This window comes from Tiliqua scincoides, chromosome 5 (genome assembly GCF_035046505.1).
Source record: "Tiliqua scincoides isolate rTilSci1 chromosome 5, rTilSci1.hap2, whole genome shotgun sequence".
Taxonomy (NCBI): domain Eukaryota; kingdom Metazoa; phylum Chordata; class Lepidosauria; order Squamata; family Scincidae; genus Tiliqua; species Tiliqua scincoides.
The window spans coordinates 11,354,982-11,374,688 of NC_089825.1; the positions used below are offsets into that span (position 1 = coordinate 11,354,982).

Here is a 19,707-nt window from a genome sequence, read left to right on the forward strand (position 1 = left end):
CTAGATAGATGTTGGGCATGGTCTGCATCTGGCACCTGGGCCAGGGTTTGGAGACCCCTGCTACAGAAAATGGAGATGCATCGACAGAACAAGATTTGAGGCAGAGGATGCACTAGCAGGTCTCCCACCTCAACTATCAAGCTACCTACTCGTTTGGCCACATAACTAAGGGAGTATGAATGATTAGAAAACTTTGACATTCTTGCTTTGAATTCTGATAGCTGAAATACTGGAAACAAGAACATGCTTTGGGTAAAACATTCTTGAAGCCACACCTCTCCTATAAGAGCCTGATGGGTGGAGTCTGATCAGCCAGTCTGAAGACATTTTATTTAACAGTGCCACTGCTTCTCTATCATTCTTTACCTTACTGGAAGAAAGTAAAGGATCTCCCTGCTTACCCCTTTCCCTGAGGTATTCAATCTGTGCGTCCCGCCTCCCTAGTGAGGCGTGGCCAGCCATCTTGGGGAGAGAGGTGGCCGGCAGCTGCTCTGCTGTTGAGCTCTGCTCTGCTGCACATGCTGCCTCCTGACTTGCTGCTTTTCCGCAGCTGTGAACGACGTGGGTGGGGCAGCGTGAAGCTGGGAGGGCATGTGAAACATGGTGGGGGGAGGTGGGAGATAAGGCTGGCTGGGCAGGCAGAGGTGCCACATCTCATCATGGAGCTCTCTCCATGTGCAACCTCGCCCCAAGGACTACATTTCCCAGTGTGCCCTTCGCCCTGGGCATCCTGGGATTAGTCAAGGCTGGAGGAGAGAAGAGCGCAGAGGTGCTGCATCATCAGCACAGGGGCACTCCTGGCAGGCTTCAAACTGGGAGGGAAGAGTAAGTACAGGCAGTGCAGCGCTTCCCTCTGCTCCTAGTGCTGGGGGTGTCCAAATGCCCCAGACTGCATCCCTCCGTCCTGCCTGGGGGAACAGGAGTGGCATCTGCATGCTGGGTGTATGTCTGTGAGCAGCCCCATCTACTTTGGGGTGAGTTGTAATCTTGCTGTATGTGGCTGCAATCCTTTCCACACTTTCCTGGGAGTAAGCCCCATTGACTCAAATGGGGCTTACTTCTGAGTAGACCTACATAGGCTTGGGGTCTGTGTCAGTTTAACCCAGGATCTTCATCTTTCTCTCCCCCCCCCTTCAAAAAAGAAAAAAGCCACTCTTGATGGCTTTGTCTCCAAAAATTGATTAAAAATTAAAATCCCCATTCCTTTTTAGCCATTCCCCTTTTTCCTCCTGCCTCCTTTTGGGGGGGGGGGTACTCTGTTGGCTGCTACTGTAAGACAAAAGGCACAATCCTAGCTAGGTCTACTCAGAAGTAAGTCCTATTGTGTTCAATGGGACCTACTCCCAGGAAAGTGGGGTTAGGATTCCAGCCAAATAGTCTCTGGGTCTCAGTTTGCAATTACCAGATACACACAAAACAAAGACTTCTCCCCCAGCAGATCCATCACTTCCCCTCTCCCTTTCAAAAACCCTCCAGGTGTGCTGCTAACAAACTCAGGGCACAATCCTAACCAGGTCAACTCAGAAGTAAGTCCTATTTTGTTCAATGGGGCTTACTCTCAGGTCAGTGTGGTTAGAATTGCAGCCTCAGACTGCTGGCAGCCTTGTTTCTAGTGTATAATTATAACACCTTCATCCCCATTTTGGGGGTAACTGAGGTGAGGTGTTGTAATTGGGAGCCGCTACGAGGATTGGGAAGGCGCGAGACAGAAAAGTTCAAGAACCACTGCCCTATCCTATTAGCAAACACTAACCTGATCTCCCCCAGTATTATATCTACATTAAAAATAAAGTGCAAATCTAGTCCTGTTCACAAAATGTATGGATTGCTGAATCAAAGAAATAAAGGTGAGTCCATGACAGAGTCATTGTCTATGGTAGAATGTGCCCTGGAGAGGTAAATTTTTCTCTGACATCTGCAAATGTTCTATTTTCCACACATGCTGATTCATGTTATTGTGAGATCAGGTTTCACCCTTATCAGCCCTTCTCTGGTTGCAATTAGGATGACATGGGACAGGACAGAGGGATAGACATTTTAATCACTTTTAAGCCATGTTTGGATCAAATTTGTATTCTGCTTTAAGGAGGTTTTATCATAGTACAGTGATTTTCAACCTTTTTTGCCTCACGGCACACTGTCAAGGCAATGGTCAAGGCACACCAGTTTTTTTAACAACTGACAAGGCACACCATGCCATCTACGGTGGCTCACAACCCCCATTGGCCCTACTAATAAATGGTCCACTCCCAAATTCTCATGGCACACCTGGGGACCATTTGTGGCACACCAGTGTGCCATGGCACAATGGTTGAAAATGGCTGTCATAGCACAGGGAATGTCTCTGAAGATGGAAATGCTGTTGATACTTCCTTGCTGGTGTACAGAAGATAGGTTCAATTGGTTCTTGATATGGGAGCTTTCTGAATGTCCTCACAGTAAAGAGGCTGCACACAAGGAAAACAAATCTGCAACCCTGGGGAAAAGTCCATGAATCCTATTTCCTAAGCCCCAGGTTCAGACATCTCAGACTTGCTATGCTTTTTCTGGTCATCTGAAGGACACAATAGGGCAGCATACATATTTCAAAGGCAAGGGAATTGTACTGCCTCCTTTATGATCATTCACTAGCCTAGATGAACTCTCTACTGAACTACTGCCTACTAGATCACAGTTACCAGACAACTTTTGTGTCGTGCCAAATTTGAATCATCTTCTAATTGGCATTATCCACTGCAAGCCCAAGTGACAACCCATCAGCAGTGCTTTCTGGTATCTCAAGTTAGAATGAACTCTAAAGCAAAGCAATAAAGAAACAGCAGCTCCTTACGGCTCAAGCTTGCAAAATAACATGCTCTTTCATATTTGCTAGAGAGAGACACACTTGATTAGAAGTGTCTGCTTATATTTAATCATATCTGAACCACATCTATGGGAAACTGCTGGTTATGTAATTCAAAAAGTATGAATGAATACAAATGAATAGTGACCTCCAATCCAAAATCCTACCATCCCCAATGCAATATCGTGTCTGGAGCACAGCCAGGAAAATTAATGTTTCCATTCAGTAACAACTGGGGATGAAAAGTTGGAGAGGGTGAAAGGCTGTGCTTCCCAATAGTAATTTAAATGTTTAGCTACGTCAACTAGAAAGCAACTACTACACTTAATATGTTGGCTTTACTACTTGGTTTATATTTATTTACCTTTAACATTAGCAATAAGCTATTTCCACAGAAGTCGAGTCATGATCATTTATTAAAAATATTTATATCTGCCTTCCCTATGCCAAAGCAAATGCCCAAGGCAGCTTACAAATACCACACTAAAATGTACAATATGTAAAACAATAACAGTCGTAATAAGAGCAGTAAAACCATGGGGGGCAGCTATATAGACTACAGCATTATTACAGACACACAGACAACAGGTCAGACAACAAAGCAACACTCAAATGCCAGACAAAACAGGAACCTTTTGAGCCCTCACCTAAGGGCCTTGAGGAAGGGGGTAGTTCTTAAATCCACTGGAAGGGAACTCCAGAATTGAGGTGCTACTATACAGAAGGCTCTGTAATTCAACTAAGAATTTAGAGGACAGGAAACACAATTCTAATGAATACTTTTTTCCAATATGTATCTTGAGACATAAACTTAAACTATGGCACTTTTGCTTACTTGTTCTAAGCAGTTCACACATTTTCAGTCATCCTAATATCAGCCCTCTGTAGTACAGCTTCATCATCTCTATATTACAGATATGGCACTAAGCAAAACAGGCTCATTTTACTTGTACTTTAAGTCTCTGTGAATTTTGGCAACTGGAGAAAGATTGTTCAAATTCCTGAATTCTTTTCTATATTTATCAAACTTTACTTACTATCCTCACTGAATGCTGCGCAAAAGTGTCTCTAGGATGAGTTCACATTCTTTCTCCTGAAGGCATCTTGCAGACCTCTCAAGAGGTCTGACCCATAATGAAAATAAGTAAGAACTCAGAATAGAAATAGCTACTCACTTGCACCTTGACAAACCTGCATTTAATCAGATTAAATAATTCACCAGATTAAACATTGCCATCGAGAAGAATTTTATTCCTTGAACCTACTGACTGACCACAATAAAAGGATTTTCAAAGTACGAGCATTATTGTCAAGAAGACTTCACAATATACAAGTGTATGGTTTATATTGGAAGACTCCATGCTTTATCGTATTTATTGGATAAAGGTTCTAAGATCTGTTCCAGATATACTTGGTGATGTGGTCCTCCAAAATATTCTCCAGCACACTTTATGTGACACCTCTGGTTAATAAAGTATCTGGTTAATAACGTATCTAGCTATTATATTATTCACTCCCACAGCCCTTCTGGGTAGGGAAAGTAGTCTTCAAAACTTTTCCAACCTCTTCTTTTTCTTATAATTGGTTTTGGTGAATGAACTCTTCATTGCTACTAACACATACACATGGGAAAAAGCCTTGCAGCCTGACCCAAGACTGCAAAGATAACATAAGCACTGAAAGTTAAAAAAAAAAAAAGGGATTACCCCAAAATATTGAAAGATAACCATTTTTCATATATTCACATGCATTTTGCTTTGAAAAGGCAGCTCTTCCAAACATCTGGTGTGCCTTCCCAAGCAAGCAAATCATGCTATGGCCCAACCCTATGGGCCATGAACACCAGTGCTGAGCTCCAGTGCCGGCTCAAGGTGTCACAAACATGTCATAAAACACATTTATGGCACTGTGAGAGGAGGGAGCATCCGTGCCAGGTGGAGGACACCCGGAGATAAGTGAGACCACCAGGCAGTGGGTGAGGGAAGAACCAGCCTAAGAGGGGGGACCAGTAGAGGCATCCTCAGCCAGATCCTAGCCTCCATGTCAGGCTGAAAAGCCCAACATGGAGGTTCTCAAGTCTGCACCACCAGAATAGCTAACGCAGACTTGAGAAACCCTACTGTGTGTCCTGAACCACCGAGGATCTCTGGTGGCTTCCTGACAATCACAAGATACAGCAGTTGCCATTTTGGTGCCACCGTTTCTCCTGACACTGGGTAGCTTAGGAATGGGCTGTCATGCTCTTTACTACAGAACTGACAGCCCTGAGTAAAATGGCAGAAAATCTGAACAGCTAGGATATTGGAAACTTAACTACTACTACTTATATCCTGATTTTTTGGGAGCATCAAGAATAAACAGAAACTGAAGGGTTGACGCTATTTTATACCTGTCACATAAACACATGTAGTCTTCAAAGACATCTATTTGTGTAATCAAATACATACTTCAGAATAGAGAACATTGTCCAGAATGATGAATTTGGTTACAAAGAAGAAATGAGATGAGACTCATACTTACCAGATGAGAACTGTCTTTAACTTCTTGTACTTGCTGCACCTGCGGTTCAGCCACAACTTTAGTGTCCTGATCAGAAGTCATGAGCTGCCTGCTTTCTGGCTCCTCAGAGAGAACTGTATTGATCACCTTCTAAGCTGTAGGAAAGAGGGTAGAGAGTCACAAATGCTGCACAGCTCATTTTGCATACAACTAGCAGTAGTAAACAATGCAATGTATATCAACAGATAGTAGGACACTCTGAAAAACCCTGGGTTCATATTTATTTTTCGTGAAAAGCTCTGATTGGGTGACTTTCTGACTACTCATAGCATTATTGTCAAGAAGACTTCACAATATACAAGTGTATGGTTTATATTGGAAGAATCCATGCTGCTGCAGTGCTTTTAAGTGGTGTGTTCAAACTGCTCTATTTTTTCCTCTCCATTTAGCTTGCTACCTTAAAGTTACTCTCTGAACAAGCCAGAACATTTTTGGGCTAACAAGTCAGGCAATGGAGAGCTGATTGACACATCACTCACTCTTGCCAAACTGCTTCAGGGTGCAATCCTAAACCCTTATGTCAGTGCTTTCCAGCATTGACATAAGGGCTATGAAGCTCTGAGGTAAGGAAACAAGCATTCCCTTACTTTGAGGAGGTCTCCGTGAGTGACACCCAACTGCAAGATGCAGCATATGTCCCATTGGCACTGCTATGCCAGTGCTGGAAAGCACTGACATAAGGGGTTAGGATTGCGCCCGTAGTTATTTATTTAGTAACACAATGTCAACTCCATAACACAGCTAGGACTGAACAAGATGACTCCACTGAAACTGGTTTATAAATTTAAAATAAAAAGTGGACAAGTGACTAAGACATCTTTGACTAGTAAAAAATACACACAGGCACCTTCACTTTTTTAAAAAGTACATTTCTTGTCAAGACTAACTCAGGCAGTACTCACTGCCAAGGAATAAGGGATAGTAGGCTATAATCCTAACCACACTTACCTGGGAATAAGCTCAATTGACTATAATGACACTTGCTTCTGAGTAAACATACATAGGATTGTACTCTTAATTTGTTAAAGCTTTTATTCAGCAAAGGTTCTTCATAATAACGTAATTTAATAGACTCTCAAGTAAAGTCACTTGTATACTGAGTTTCAGGGAAAGTGGCATATAACTCTTACTTAAAACAGATTCCTGGACTTTCCCTGATTGCAGCATCCCTACAGTTCCCAGTAATTTTTTTCAAAGCACCCCTACAATTTCATTTTAAGTTTAAAATTTTAAGTTTTGAGTTTAAAATTTAAACTATCCTGTGCAGCCTGGTACGCAGTTTGGGAACACAGAAATAAAAACACCTTATATTTCACAGACAATTCTACAAAGGACAAGTGGAGTGATAATTAACTTGAAGAAACACAATCTGTCAATGCTCATCTTTTACATGTTCCTGAGAGGAGAGCATTTACACAGTGGAGCAATGTAGTAGACCAGTATTTTTCAACCTGTGGATTGTGACCCCAATGGGTTTGTGAAGCCTAATTTGGGGGGCTGTGACAACCTTTCAAAGCCTGTGCAAGAGTGGGCTTGGGTCCAATCCAATATTGGCACTGCCTTATCAAAACTGAGTTTTGATATAATCCTGCACAGCTTCTTCTTGCTGTCTTACCCTGCAGCACCAAAGGCTGGCCCTACTCAGGCTGCTACCTCACAGCATTGTTGTGAAGATACAAGAGTTGAGGGAAATGGGGCAAGTCAGGGCAGGCAGAGAAGGGGCTGGATTTATGATGGGCCCCTAGTATCTTTATGCTTTGGGGTTGCAGCACAAAAAAAGTTGAAGACCACTATAGTAAACAGAATGATTAGCTTGGACCAAGGAGGCCAAATTAACTCTCTAGCTGGCCTTGGAAAGAGTCATACAGCCTTCTCTATCAGTAAATAGAATTACCACCATTACTTTACAGGACAGCTGTAAAAATTATCAAAAAGTGCATGATCCAAAATGAGTGCTATAGAAGCAAAGAATATTCATTCCCCCGTACAGAATCTTCTCAGCAATGTTCATGGACTGAAAATTCTCTGAGAAGACCCACCACTTGGTTCTACTGCATCTGCTTTGCACGCAGAAGTTCTCAGGTTTAATCTCCCAAGCAAGGCAGAGAGAAATTCTTGTCTGAAACCCATGAAGAGCGTCTGTCAGTCAGTGCGGACATTACTGAGCTTGATGGGCCAATGGGTTCAACTCATAATAATGCATTCCATTACTCTATTCCAGCTTTCCAGTGATGAAGCTATTTAAGCTATGCAGAGTGGATAGCCATATCCCACAGAACCCAGGCTTCATCAAGTATTAGTGAGCCACAGGAAGCTATCCAAGCACAGACCGTAAAGCAGACAAGAAAATGCTAGAACAGTGGCAATGAGTTCCACAGAGTAATTACATGCTGGGTAAAGAAATATTGGCAGGGAGGGGGTGGCTGCAAGACCTTGCCACTGCTCATTTTCCCAAACAAGAAATTTTTTTTTTTTTTTAAAAAGTCCCACCCACAGAAGTGGGCTGCAATCCCAGCCACTCTTTCCTAGGAGTAAGCCTCATTAACTCTAATGGGGCTTACTTCTGAGCAGACACGCACAGGAGTGGGCTCCAAGGCTGCAATTCCAGGCACGCTTTCCTGGGTGTAAGCCTCATCCACTGTAATGGGGCTTACTTCTGGGTAGACACACACAAGAGCAGGCTCCAAGGCTCCAATTCAAGGCACCCTTTCCTGGGAGTAAGCCTCATCCACTGTAATGGGGCTTACTTCTGAGTAGACATGCACAGGAGCAGGCTCCAAGGCTGCAATGCCAGGCAAACTTTCCTGGGAGCAAGCCTCATCCACTATAATTGGGTTTACTTCTGAGTAGACATGCACAGGAGCAGGCTCCAATCCCAGGCACTCTTTCCTGGGAGCAAGCCCCATTGACTATAATGGGACTGACTCCTGAGTAGACTTGCATAGGATTGGGGTCTGGCAGTCCAATCCTATCCTCACTTTCCTGGAAGTAAGCCCCATTGACTTTAATGAGACTTCTTAGTAAGGCAGGACCAGCACCACGTGCAGGGCTGGAGCCCCAAAGCCCGCAGCAGTAGCTTCGCTGTGCCTGCCCACACACTGCATGTGAGCTGCCCCCCTTACCCCAGACAGGGGAGGGAGGAAGCGCTCCCATTGGGCTGCTGGGCGGGGGGGGGGTGATGTGAGAAATGTCCCCTCACAGAGCCTCTCAGCCTTCCTCCTCCCCGTGGCCTGGCTGGATGGGGCGCCTTGGGAGCATGCCTGGATCTCCCTCTTCCCCTGCTGTCTGTTCCTTCCCCCCCTTGGCCTCGCCCCTCCCTCCTTTGCCCAGGCTGCTGCCAAGCAGGAGAAGGCTGGCTTTGCGGGGGTTGAAGGCTCCTTCTCACTCTCCTGCGGGCGGGCGGGGACAGCTGGGGCGATGACAGCATGCGCGCCCACAGAGAGGGTTCTGCATGCCCTCTCTGGCACGCGTGCCATAGGTTCACCACCACTGTGCTAGAACATACAGCATACTACAAGCCTTCTGGTGTGAGGCTAAAATTTTTCTTTTCCTTCTGAGAATTTTCCTTCTTAGTTTTATTGATTTGGTTTTGCATTTTGTTTCAGATATTTTCTTGGCTGTTTGGTGTGCTGCTACATGGTTTTTTTTTTATAGTCAATTTCAGGCTGCTTTTATGTTTATAGCATTATGGTTTTATGAATTTTGTAAGCCAACTTGGGCACTCTGGGAATTGGGAGGGGTATACATTTTTAGATATATTTGAGTGTGTCGTGTGATGGCTGAGAAATTGTTTCAACCAAGATCTGATTTACATAGTGGTAAACACAGTAGTCATGTACCAAACAATGGATTGGTTTAGCAGGGGATGAAATCTGCTATGGCTATAATGCTAGAAAAGCCTCCCTGCTAATGTACCAAAAGTTATCAGTGAATTTTAAACATTAAGATCCACTACTAGTGGTCTCTTACAACTTATACATATAAAGTTTGCACAATTACCATACATACAGTCAGTTCTCATTATCTGCTAGGGTTAGGTTCCTAGAAACCTTAGTGGCTAACAAATTTGCAGATAATGGATCACTGATCCTATGGGATCACTGGAGTTAGGTACAAGGGGTACCCTGGGGAGAAAAGGGTAACATCAGAAGAATCCAACAGATACCCTCAGGAAGCCAGCAGAGTGCAGCAGGAAGTGCCAAAATACTTCTGAATGCTGCAGAGACCTTCTGGAGTTTCCACCGGCCATTTTAAAGATGTCAATCCCGGTTACAGGAACCATTCTGAAGGTCCCTGAAGCCTCCAGAAGGTCCCTGCACAGCAGATAAGATATGGTAGCAATTCCTCATGGATAAGCAAATTCGCATATGAAGAGAACTATACTTGTGTATAGGTTAAAAATGTATGCCTTAAAATTGACCCTAAAAGTGTGGGTTGACTTATACATGTGTCAATGCAGTCAAAAAAGCTTCTAAGAACAACTGCTGGGGCGGGGAACCGAGATGAGAAGCAGGACACAAAGGAAGTGGGTAAAATAATGGAGACATTTAAATCCTGTCCTCGACTTATCCATGAAACTTAAGACTTATATGCGCTGCTGCTGCATACAACTGTATACACACAATACTGAAAAACACGTGACTAGTTTTACATAATTTGGAACACTACTGTTATTGCCACCCTTTCATACAGAAATAGTCCATCATAATAATGTTTTGGAACACAAAGTCCCATTATTTATATAGTATTTATTAGCAGCTCTTCAGACAAAGCTCTCAAAGATGCTTACAGGACAGTTAAAGGCTCCATTAAACATAAAACACAATAAAAATTCCAGCATGGAGCTACTTGATAAAGAAGGCCTGGGCCACACAGCTGAAGAAGTCCAATTTCCAGTCACAGCCTGCCTCGCCTCAGAGTGTGATCCAGGGCCTCTAAGGACATTAGGTAGGCAGGCTTAAGCAGAGAAAGATGATCTTTTAGGTACCCTGGTCCCAGACTATAAATTCCATTATGTTTAGAACCAGACTTGGAAAGAATCTACAAAATCAAGTCCAACCATCTGCCAGTATGAACTATCACAACTATAACATTCCCCAAAGACCAGCTTCTGCTGCTGGATAGAAACCCCAAAGCTTTCTATCCAGCTTCTGCTTACAGACCTCCAGTGATGGAGAGTCTACCACCTTCTAAGGTAAGTTGTTCCACTGCTGAACAGTTCTTACTACAATGTTCTTCCTAACGTTAATTGAAATCACCCTAATTTAAACCCAGTTGTCTTGGCCCTACCCTCCAAAGCAAGTGGAAATGAATCTGCTCCATCTTCCACAAGATGGCCCTTCAGATACTTGTCTAGTTTATCAATCTCTCTCAAACCCAGAACTGGACACAACATTCCAGGTAGGGTCTGACAAAAGCAAAATATAGAGGTACCATTAGTTCATGAGACTGATATTATACTTCTGTTGATGTAGCTTAGAATTGCATTTGCAGCAGCATCACTCTGCTGACTCATTTAACTTGCGGTCTACTAAATGCCTCGATCTTTTTCACACGTACAACTGCTCAGGCGAATATGCTCGTTTTTGTATTCGTGCCTCTCATTTTTCCAACCCCAAAACAGAACTTGACTCATTTATCCCTGCTGAAATTCATTTTGCCCAGTTTTCCATCCTTTCAAGATGTCCTGGATCCAGTTCCGTCTCCCTCTAGGAGTACTGTATTGGCTATTCCTTTCAATTTGATGTTATCTGAAAACTTGATGAGCTTCTCCTTTACCCTCATTTAAATCATTTATAAAGACAATGAATACCACCAAGTCCAAAACAGAACCCTGAGGCACACCATTTACCACCCTCCTCCAGGTCAACAAGGCATCATTAACAAGCACTTATTGGTTTGGTCCATCAGCTAGGCATGGATTCATCTAATAGAAGCATCATGTAGCCCACATTCCACTAGCTTGTCCACCAGGTAGCCATGGGGAACTTTTGTCAAAAGCCTTATTGAAACCCAATTATGCCCACAATGCCCCCAATCCACACTGTCACGGGAGACTAGGCCATCTGTTACAGATGTTCCTTAACATATAACACTACTCCTTCACCCTTCCTGTTTTGTCTATTATTCTTAAATAAGTTTTGCCCTATGCCTCATCCCACCAGACTGTAATCACATTCTCAAGACACAGTTCATCCTATTTGTACCCCATGCTTTGCAAATTGGCATAGAGACACCTGAAGAACCCCCATTGCACTTTTCCTCTGTTTTGCCCCTCATTTTTGTGTTTCAGTGCCACCATTCCAGTTGTTTATATCACCAGTATTATCTTTTCCAGCCTTCAGCACTGTATTGACTGTCCCCTGTGTATCTCCCTCCCCTGTGCTACTTAATTTAAAGCCCTCTCTACCAGGCTTGCAAGCTTTCTCCCAAATACGTATTGGTCAGCTGCCGTGAGGTGCAGGCAGAGGATATTCAACTGGAAAAACTAGACCATGGACAAGGAAACCAAACCTTCCTTTTCAACATCATCTGCATAACCATTCGTTCACTTCTAGTATTCTTCTCTCACTGCACGCCACAGCCTTCCACTGGAAATAGCAATGAAAACACATCATGTGCAACAAATTTTTCACATCACAAATTTTTCAAGTTCCTCATATACCTCTACAATTTGCTCATAGTTGTGCCTAGCACTATTTTAGCAGGAAAGGACCATCGTTGTTGGGACTGATGAGCCTCAGCAACTTCTCTGACAGATCTCTCATTTTTGCCCCAGGAAGAAAGTACACACCTCTTTAACCAACCTATCAGGTTGGTACCTGGCAGCTTCTGTCTCTCTCTGCAGGGAGAGAGAGAGAGATGCCTTTTCCTCTTTATTGGGGTAGTTCCAATAGTCTTTTATAATGGAGTGTCAGTACCCTCCACTTCAGTTCCTGACACCAGGGAAGTGTTAATGGCTTTAAATCTCCCTCCATACAAAATCCTACCAGATTTGGTAGATGCACCCTTCCATTATCATTTTTCCATTGTGCCCCCCACACTACAATGCAGTAGTAATGCAATCTCCCCTGGGGGCTGGGGAATAACAATAGGCCCTCAGTTTGGCTGCACTTGTTGTAAGAGGCAATTAAACAGCCGACTAAACAGCCATCAGGTAGATGGGTTAGCTTGGGAAGGAAAACTCTGATCCCAAACCTCCACTGCCTTGTGGCTACAGTTATGGAAAAGGCTTCAAGAGTCAACCTCAAGGCAAAATCCGGAGCCAGACTCCCTGAGGCAGTTCATGGCTGAACACAGTCACGTTCTGGCAATTCCTGCGATGCAGCTGGAACCAACCGTATTGGACTCTGTCTTTCCATTGGACCATTTCAGCGACGTGGAGAGGGGGGATTTGCTGCATGGGTAACAGCCTATCCTCCATACCTACTTTACCCAGGCTTCGCGCACTGGAGAGGACACTCTGTTCCAGAACCACCATTCAGAGCGTGACACCATAGTCTTCCGAAACTGAAGGATGCCAACATGGACTACAATGCATGCTGCTCCAGAGGGTCTCCCAATCAATAGGAACAGCTTTTCAGATGCGTAGGAATTGCAACAGAAAAACTCTGTTCTGTGGGCAAGAGTCCACTCACAGAAGTTAAGGTTTTAGTCAGTTTCTAAAAACAGTGGTGAAAAATACCTCCATCATCAACTAAACTTATGATGTGTGTGCCAAATATACCTAGAAAGAACATGGCCACTTTTATTCAATGTTTTCCAAACAAACAGCTAAAAGAGATTCTTGATTACTGTATGCCAATTAAACCAGTGTTTCTCAAATTGTGGGTTGGGACCCACTAGATGGGTCACAAGCCAATTTCAGGTGGATCCCCATTTATTTCAATGTGTGATTTATTTTTAGTAGACTTGATGCTACCATGGTATGTGACTGCATTTGGGGAAATGTTATAGACCTGTACTTTTAACAGGCTATAATGTACATATTTTTAACAATGATCGTCAATGGGGTCTACTCCCAGGTAAGTGTAGATAGGATTTTAGACTTTGGGATGTTTGGGAAATTTTTTAAACAGATAAGGAACTGTTTGGGAGGGTTAGGAGGATTCTTTATTTTAAATAAGTGTTTGTTTAAATACTAATAACTAAATAAGTGTTTATGTAAATATTTAAATATAAACACTGTTTTAATAATAATAACTTATACTTAGTGTAAACATTAAAATTTACTTGATTTGATTTTGTCATATGGGGGTGTTAAAAATTTTCTGTTTGAAGATGTCACTTCTGGTGGGTTTCGACAGATTGTCATTCTAAAAAAGTGGGTCCCGGAGTAAAAAGTTTTGAGAACTATTGGATTAAACTATTCTAGAAGAGACCATTTCCAACAGGATAATATTATAGCTTCATTTCATAATTATGAATTTAAGAAAACTTTATTCTTTAGAGCAGTGGTTCTCATATATTTAGTACTGGGACCCACTTTTAAGAATGAGAATCTGTCAGGATCCACTGGAAGTGATGTCATGATCGGAAGTGACATCATCAAACAGGATAATTTTTAACCATTCGGGGCTGCAATCCTACCCACACCTACCCAGGAGTAAGTGACTACCATTGTTAAGTACAGGTCAGTAACATTTCCCCCAATGCAGTCACATACCACGGTAGCATTAAGTCTAATATATTGAAAATAAAATACTGAAATGAATGGGGACCCACCTGAAGTTGGCTTGTGACCCACCTAGTGGGCCCTGACCCACAGTTTGAGAAACGGTGCTTTAGAGAGAACTTTCGGAAAATGCAGTTTGATTCTTTGGTAGTTAATCACAATCGCAATTCCTCATACCCACTTAAGAAGTTCTGCTTCACAATCATAGTTGTTGTACAGAGGTAAACATCCTGCCAGCTAAACGCTTTTTAGGTTAATAAGCTATTGAAGAAATGCCAACAACTTTTTCCTTTTGTGGAACAGAACTTGCCACCTCTCAGCCTAGGGATAAAATGCCTCTCTGAACAGGAAGCGGCACTATGACACAGCTTATGCTCTCTTTTCATCTTGGCAGTTTGTTTATTATTAACATACCTCATTACACCATGCATGGCTAGTAGGCATCTGTTTCCAGTTGCTGCACTACAGGCAAAAAGTTCTGTCTTGGAAAGCAGATATTATTTGCCAGTAATTTCTATCATTTCCTAACAGAACACTGTAAAGAAAGTATCACCTTCCATTTCAAGTCCCTTTTCTCCATTAAGAAATGTTCATGAGATCTACATGCAACCTAAGATCTACCTCGTTATTTGAAATGCAGCTCTTTCCTTTGCAACTCTTGATCTTAAATACCCTTCCCACCCTGGCTACTTCCCATCATTCTCTGGATAATTCTCTTTCCCAAGCAGCAACCCTCATTACCCAACATTGTAATCCTAAACATACTTACCTGGGAGTAAGCCACATCCAACACAGTAGGATTTACATATATAAGGATTGTGCTGTAGGTCACTTTTCATTTCTCAAGTATATGTTTAACAGCCACCTGTCAAGAGTTTAGTGTCATATACATGTAGCTTTATTAATATTAGCTCCTTCTGGGTCCAAAGACAATGAAGTGCGAGTAGGAAGATCATAAGACTACAATGCAAACTACCAAATTACTGTTTCATGAACACTGTTGACACACTAGGCCAGGAGTCTCCATTGTCTAAAACCACTTAGAACAACTTCAGGCAGGATATTTCTACATAATAAGCATTATATTGTCATGGGAAAATACTACACGTTATTAAAGCACAACTGTAATACATTAGAGCATTATCTATGTAGGAAATTAATCATCTCTGAAACTATTCTCAACAGTAAAGCACGAAGTGTTTATCAGTTAACACATTACATATTAAGAAATTCCAAGCAACAGAGGAACACCCAATCCTTCAACAGACCTTCAGTAGGACCCACCTATATTCTTAAGAAAAACAGGAATGCTGTCATTGCTCTAATAGTAGAACCATACACTGAGCTAACCACAGAAGAGCCTGAAAACATCTGCATATGATTTTCACAAAGATCTAGGCAAGGTGCTCACTTGCAGGTGCTTCTATGTGATGGAAAAGTGTTCTCTGCAACTCATGCCTAGGAGTCAATCCTGCTGTCATGACAAGTGGGAAAAGCAGAAGCACGCATTATTCATGCCGCTGCAGGCTTCACTTTTTATACCATCTGGATCAGCACTCAAAAGCAAACACCACTACAAAGCACACATGATGCCCTGCCTTTTTTCTGGTTAAAAAAAATCAGTTTTTCCATTCTGAAAATTTGGGTGATGAGGGAGTGCTTAATTGTTTCCCTGCCAGCCATTTAACAATTTTTAAATTAAAATTAATATGAAATAGTTTGTCTCTCAGATGTAGGAATTCTTGAGCATAAAGTGACTACTTCTAGGACTACTTCAGACCATTCCTAACCCTTATAAAACAGAAGCAGCCACCCGAGGTAAGCAAACTATTGGGGCATTATATCCTTAGCCTTCTTGCATTGTTGTCCCAATCCTAGGATGAAAGGAATTGACAGGTGCCATTTCCAGCATTGTACAAGATGGTTTAATATTTGTCAATTTATCAAAAGGCCATTTTATTAAAATGGTCATCTATTTGCATGAATTACAACAATGGTATTAAAGAGAAGCAAAATCAAATAGTGTCTGCGTGCCATAAAGAAAAAAATCGTAACAATCTTCTTGATGCTCCAAGCTGTAGAATAAATCTAGATGTTTTAAGCCTGCCAATGTGAATATTTAATAGCCACTAGTTTCAAAGAATCTGCATTAGTGCTGATGTAGCCTATTTTGACTGGAGGGGGGGAGGTGGCTACCACCTAAGAGCTGCAAAATTGCCTGATACTGAGCATCCAAACAGCTAGGATGGCCCGCGGTGCTACTGTAGGAAACATTGATCTCATGAATTTGATTGCTCTTATCATATCTGATAGTGTCACAATACAAAAACAAGCATCTATTATGGGCACCTTATATTGCTGGGATCACCTGAGGAAGAATGAAAAGCAGCTGCTCCAAAACAAAACAGGTCCAAACTACCACAGAAAAGGTAGGTTTTAGTGTTTTTGAGGGAGATGTTTGGCCTCTTCAAAAATCCTAACTTGTGAGGAAATAAATGAAAACAGTTACCTTGGCCTTACTTTATACTATTCACAGCAAAACAAGCCAAAATTCCAGTGGGTGCATGTAAATTTGTAGATGGTGGTTGGAATCCAGCTGCTAAAACTTTTAGTTTGACATAGATTAAGTTAGCATTTCCCCAAGTGTCCAGGGTCAGAGGAACAGTTTTCCTAATTAAAATAAATACTAGTAAACCTCAGAAGGCTTAATTTTAGAGCAGAAAAAAAAAATAAGAACCACCCAAACTCCCATATCAGCCACTATTCTGGCCCATCTGCACTGAAGGTCTGCAATTCTATTGTTCTACAGCAGGAACAACCAAATGATCCACTCCTGATGCAGGCAGTTACCTGTCCCCAACGAAAACTTGAAGGTAAAAGGCATGAGTAGGGTAATAACTGTAGAGATGGACAAGATAATCTCCTCTGTAGGTAGGTACTTTAGGTCTGCACTCTGAGTGCACACTTTAAAATTTCCCATGGCACACTAGTGTACTCTCAAGCAATTCTTAAACTGTATTTTAAAAGCTCTAGAAATACTAGCACTCTGATTACTCAGACTGTTTCAAGTAAGGATCAGACGCTAGCTACAAAAGGGAGCTTTTGAAAGCTGACTACTACACAACAGGTGGAAGTCTGCATTTTTTTATGCCAGCTACTGGGCACTAGCTATTCCATGCACAGTTTTGGCAAGAACATCAGCTGCTTCTGATGATCTGGCTGTGCACTCAGTTCTCATTCATCCTTGGCCTTTAGTTGAGAGAAAAATAAGGAAAGAGACTCCTTTGACTGCTTAAAGGCTCTTTCAGGAAGGGAGAGGTTATTGAAGATGCAGCCAGTGTTATGACCGATTAGAACTATGCCTCAGTAGTTATTGTACACAGTTCAACTTTTAACTGCATAGATATATCATACCCATTAGAATACTAATGGATGTGGTATTGCTACAGTTTGAATTTTATCAACAGTCTCACACCAGCTTTTAAGGGCAGTCTTTATGCACAACAGAGTCATTTAATAAAAGTCAGCTGAAGGGATGCTTCCAAACAACTTTAGGCAACACACATAGAAGCTTTCAACAAAACTTTAGTCAATTTTGATTTGTGTACGTACAAGTTTCACTTTGATTTGAGTTCTGCTAAAGTGCTGAGACAATACAGCTGGCTGCAACCAGGTCTAAACAATCAAATAACCACTTGCAGTACTGCCAACACCTCTTCAGTATTCTAGGTGCGTGGCAACAGATGTGATCACATGACACTGCTGCCCTAGCCCAAGGTTTAAGTGGCTTCAGAAAACTTTATTCTAACAGCACATTTTCATATTTGCTCACAACAAGGATTTGAGGATTTCTTTCAACTATGACATGAAAAAGATTTTTAGTAACTCATGTTTTTTTTTTACAGATATTAAGAACTGTGCAGTTACATAGACTGTGGTCTATGTATATCTTTTTACTCTGAAATTAAAGTTCGTATTCATTTTAGATAATATGATTAGCTGTTCTTAAAAAATTCAAGAGCAAAAATTAAGGCACCATTCAGAAAAGGATTATGATCCTGGAGGAAACTCACAATTCCTAAGTATAATCAATCACCTTTGACATGTGATCCTGGACATACAAGAGACAGAACTTATGTTTATGGCAAGTGTGGTAGAGAGCTGCTCCTCCTCATTTCTTACCATTTCATCCTGTATATCAGAAACTAGAGAAAATCAGCTGTGTGTGGCTGCTCTGTACAACAGGAATCAAGCTGCATCGATGTCAATGAACAGAAGAGAATAAATATGGAATAAATATGGGAATAAATATGACAGACAATACTGTACAACAGAAATTTGTAGTGACTGTAAGTACAGTACTTTCTCCATGTCTATTCTTCTCTCATCAAGAGGCAGACACATCTCAAGCTCCAAGAATCTGAGAACCAAGGTAAGTATGGGCGGGAGAGGGGCTAAGGCAGCAATGCAATTTCCAGGATCACACTGCTGCTAGGGATGGGAGGATTTTTACTGCAAAATGGTAAGTGCTCATTTATCTTATTTTTAAACATTTGGAGGCATGGGGAGATATTAGATATTATAATCTAATCCCTGCCAAGATGGCACTGGCTCCTGGTAAGTAAAAAACCCTCCTGTCCCCAGAAGCTGTGCAATCCCAGGGATCACACTACTGCTTTCCCCTGCCCCTTAAAGGGCTAGGGACAGGCTGCACTGGCTGGGGCGTTGCAATGTCACAGTTTGGGAAGTCCTGGTTTAGGGTACGGGTCCACTGATTCAGCATGCTTAACACTGACAGGCCACATAGGGAGTACATACAGTGCAGATAGAAGGCCAGCAGGTGTTGAACACAGAGGTGCGCTGTACCCCTATCTACTCTCCCAGGTTCCCTTCCAGCTGGGCACCATTGGACTGCCAACAAAAAGCATAAACAAGGGGGGGAGTGGTGGGAAGAATGGGGAGGACCTGTCCAGTGATGGACACCTAACTATATTTAAATTATATTTTAAAATGAAATACATGGAAAACTGTTTGGGGGCCCTGAACATGTTCACACTCTTACTCCACTCAAGCATCACATGGCTAAAGTATGTGAGAAGGAACTGCAACCAAGGACTGTAAACTCCTTCCAGAAATCTCAATAAAAAAACAGAACTAAATACTTATGCAAAAGCTATATTATGCAAATTTCAGCAATGTCATTAATGCAGGTTATAGGAACTAACTACATGGTATTATGACATTTGAGCTTGCTTGCAGTACAGCTAAATTTCTGAAAGCTGTTTCAAACACACCACAGTACAAATCCTCACTTAAAAAGTTCTCTTAAAACTGAAACCTAATCAAGAGATATATTTTACCTCTGAAAAATGCAGTATAAAAAAATGAGTCTTTCAACAGTGTAAACTACCATGCTAAGCAAAAATTACAGTATATAAAAAAAGAAAACAGAAATTGTAGCTTTTCCATAGTCCCTCTCTAACACAAGGATCTTGGAATGGAATCTTTTCCTCCAGAAACCAAGAGTGAAAGTAAAAATTCCAGATCTATTCTTCCATTAGTTTTAAAGCCAAAACAACTCTGTTGACAATTCCTTTTGAAAAAAGGCTCACCCACCGCCATTGAGTATTTA

The 19,707-nt window shown here is 42.0% G+C and overlaps 1 protein-coding gene across 3 annotated transcripts in view; it reads right to left on the minus strand.

The window, feature by feature from the left end:
* The window catches only part of LARP4B (La ribonucleoprotein 4B), an 80,340-nt gene that overhangs the window by 41,470 nt on the left and 19,163 nt on the right, over window positions 1-19,707 (minus strand). For all 3 annotated transcript variants that reach the window (XM_066628839.1, XM_066628836.1, XM_066628838.1), the window contains exon 2: window positions 5,363-5,496. In XM_066628839.1, the coding sequence (XP_066484936.1) occupies window positions 5,363-5,443 (81 nt within the window). In that variant the 5' untranslated portion in view covers window positions 5,444-5,496. The remainder of the gene's footprint in view (window positions 1-5,362; window positions 5,497-19,707) is intronic.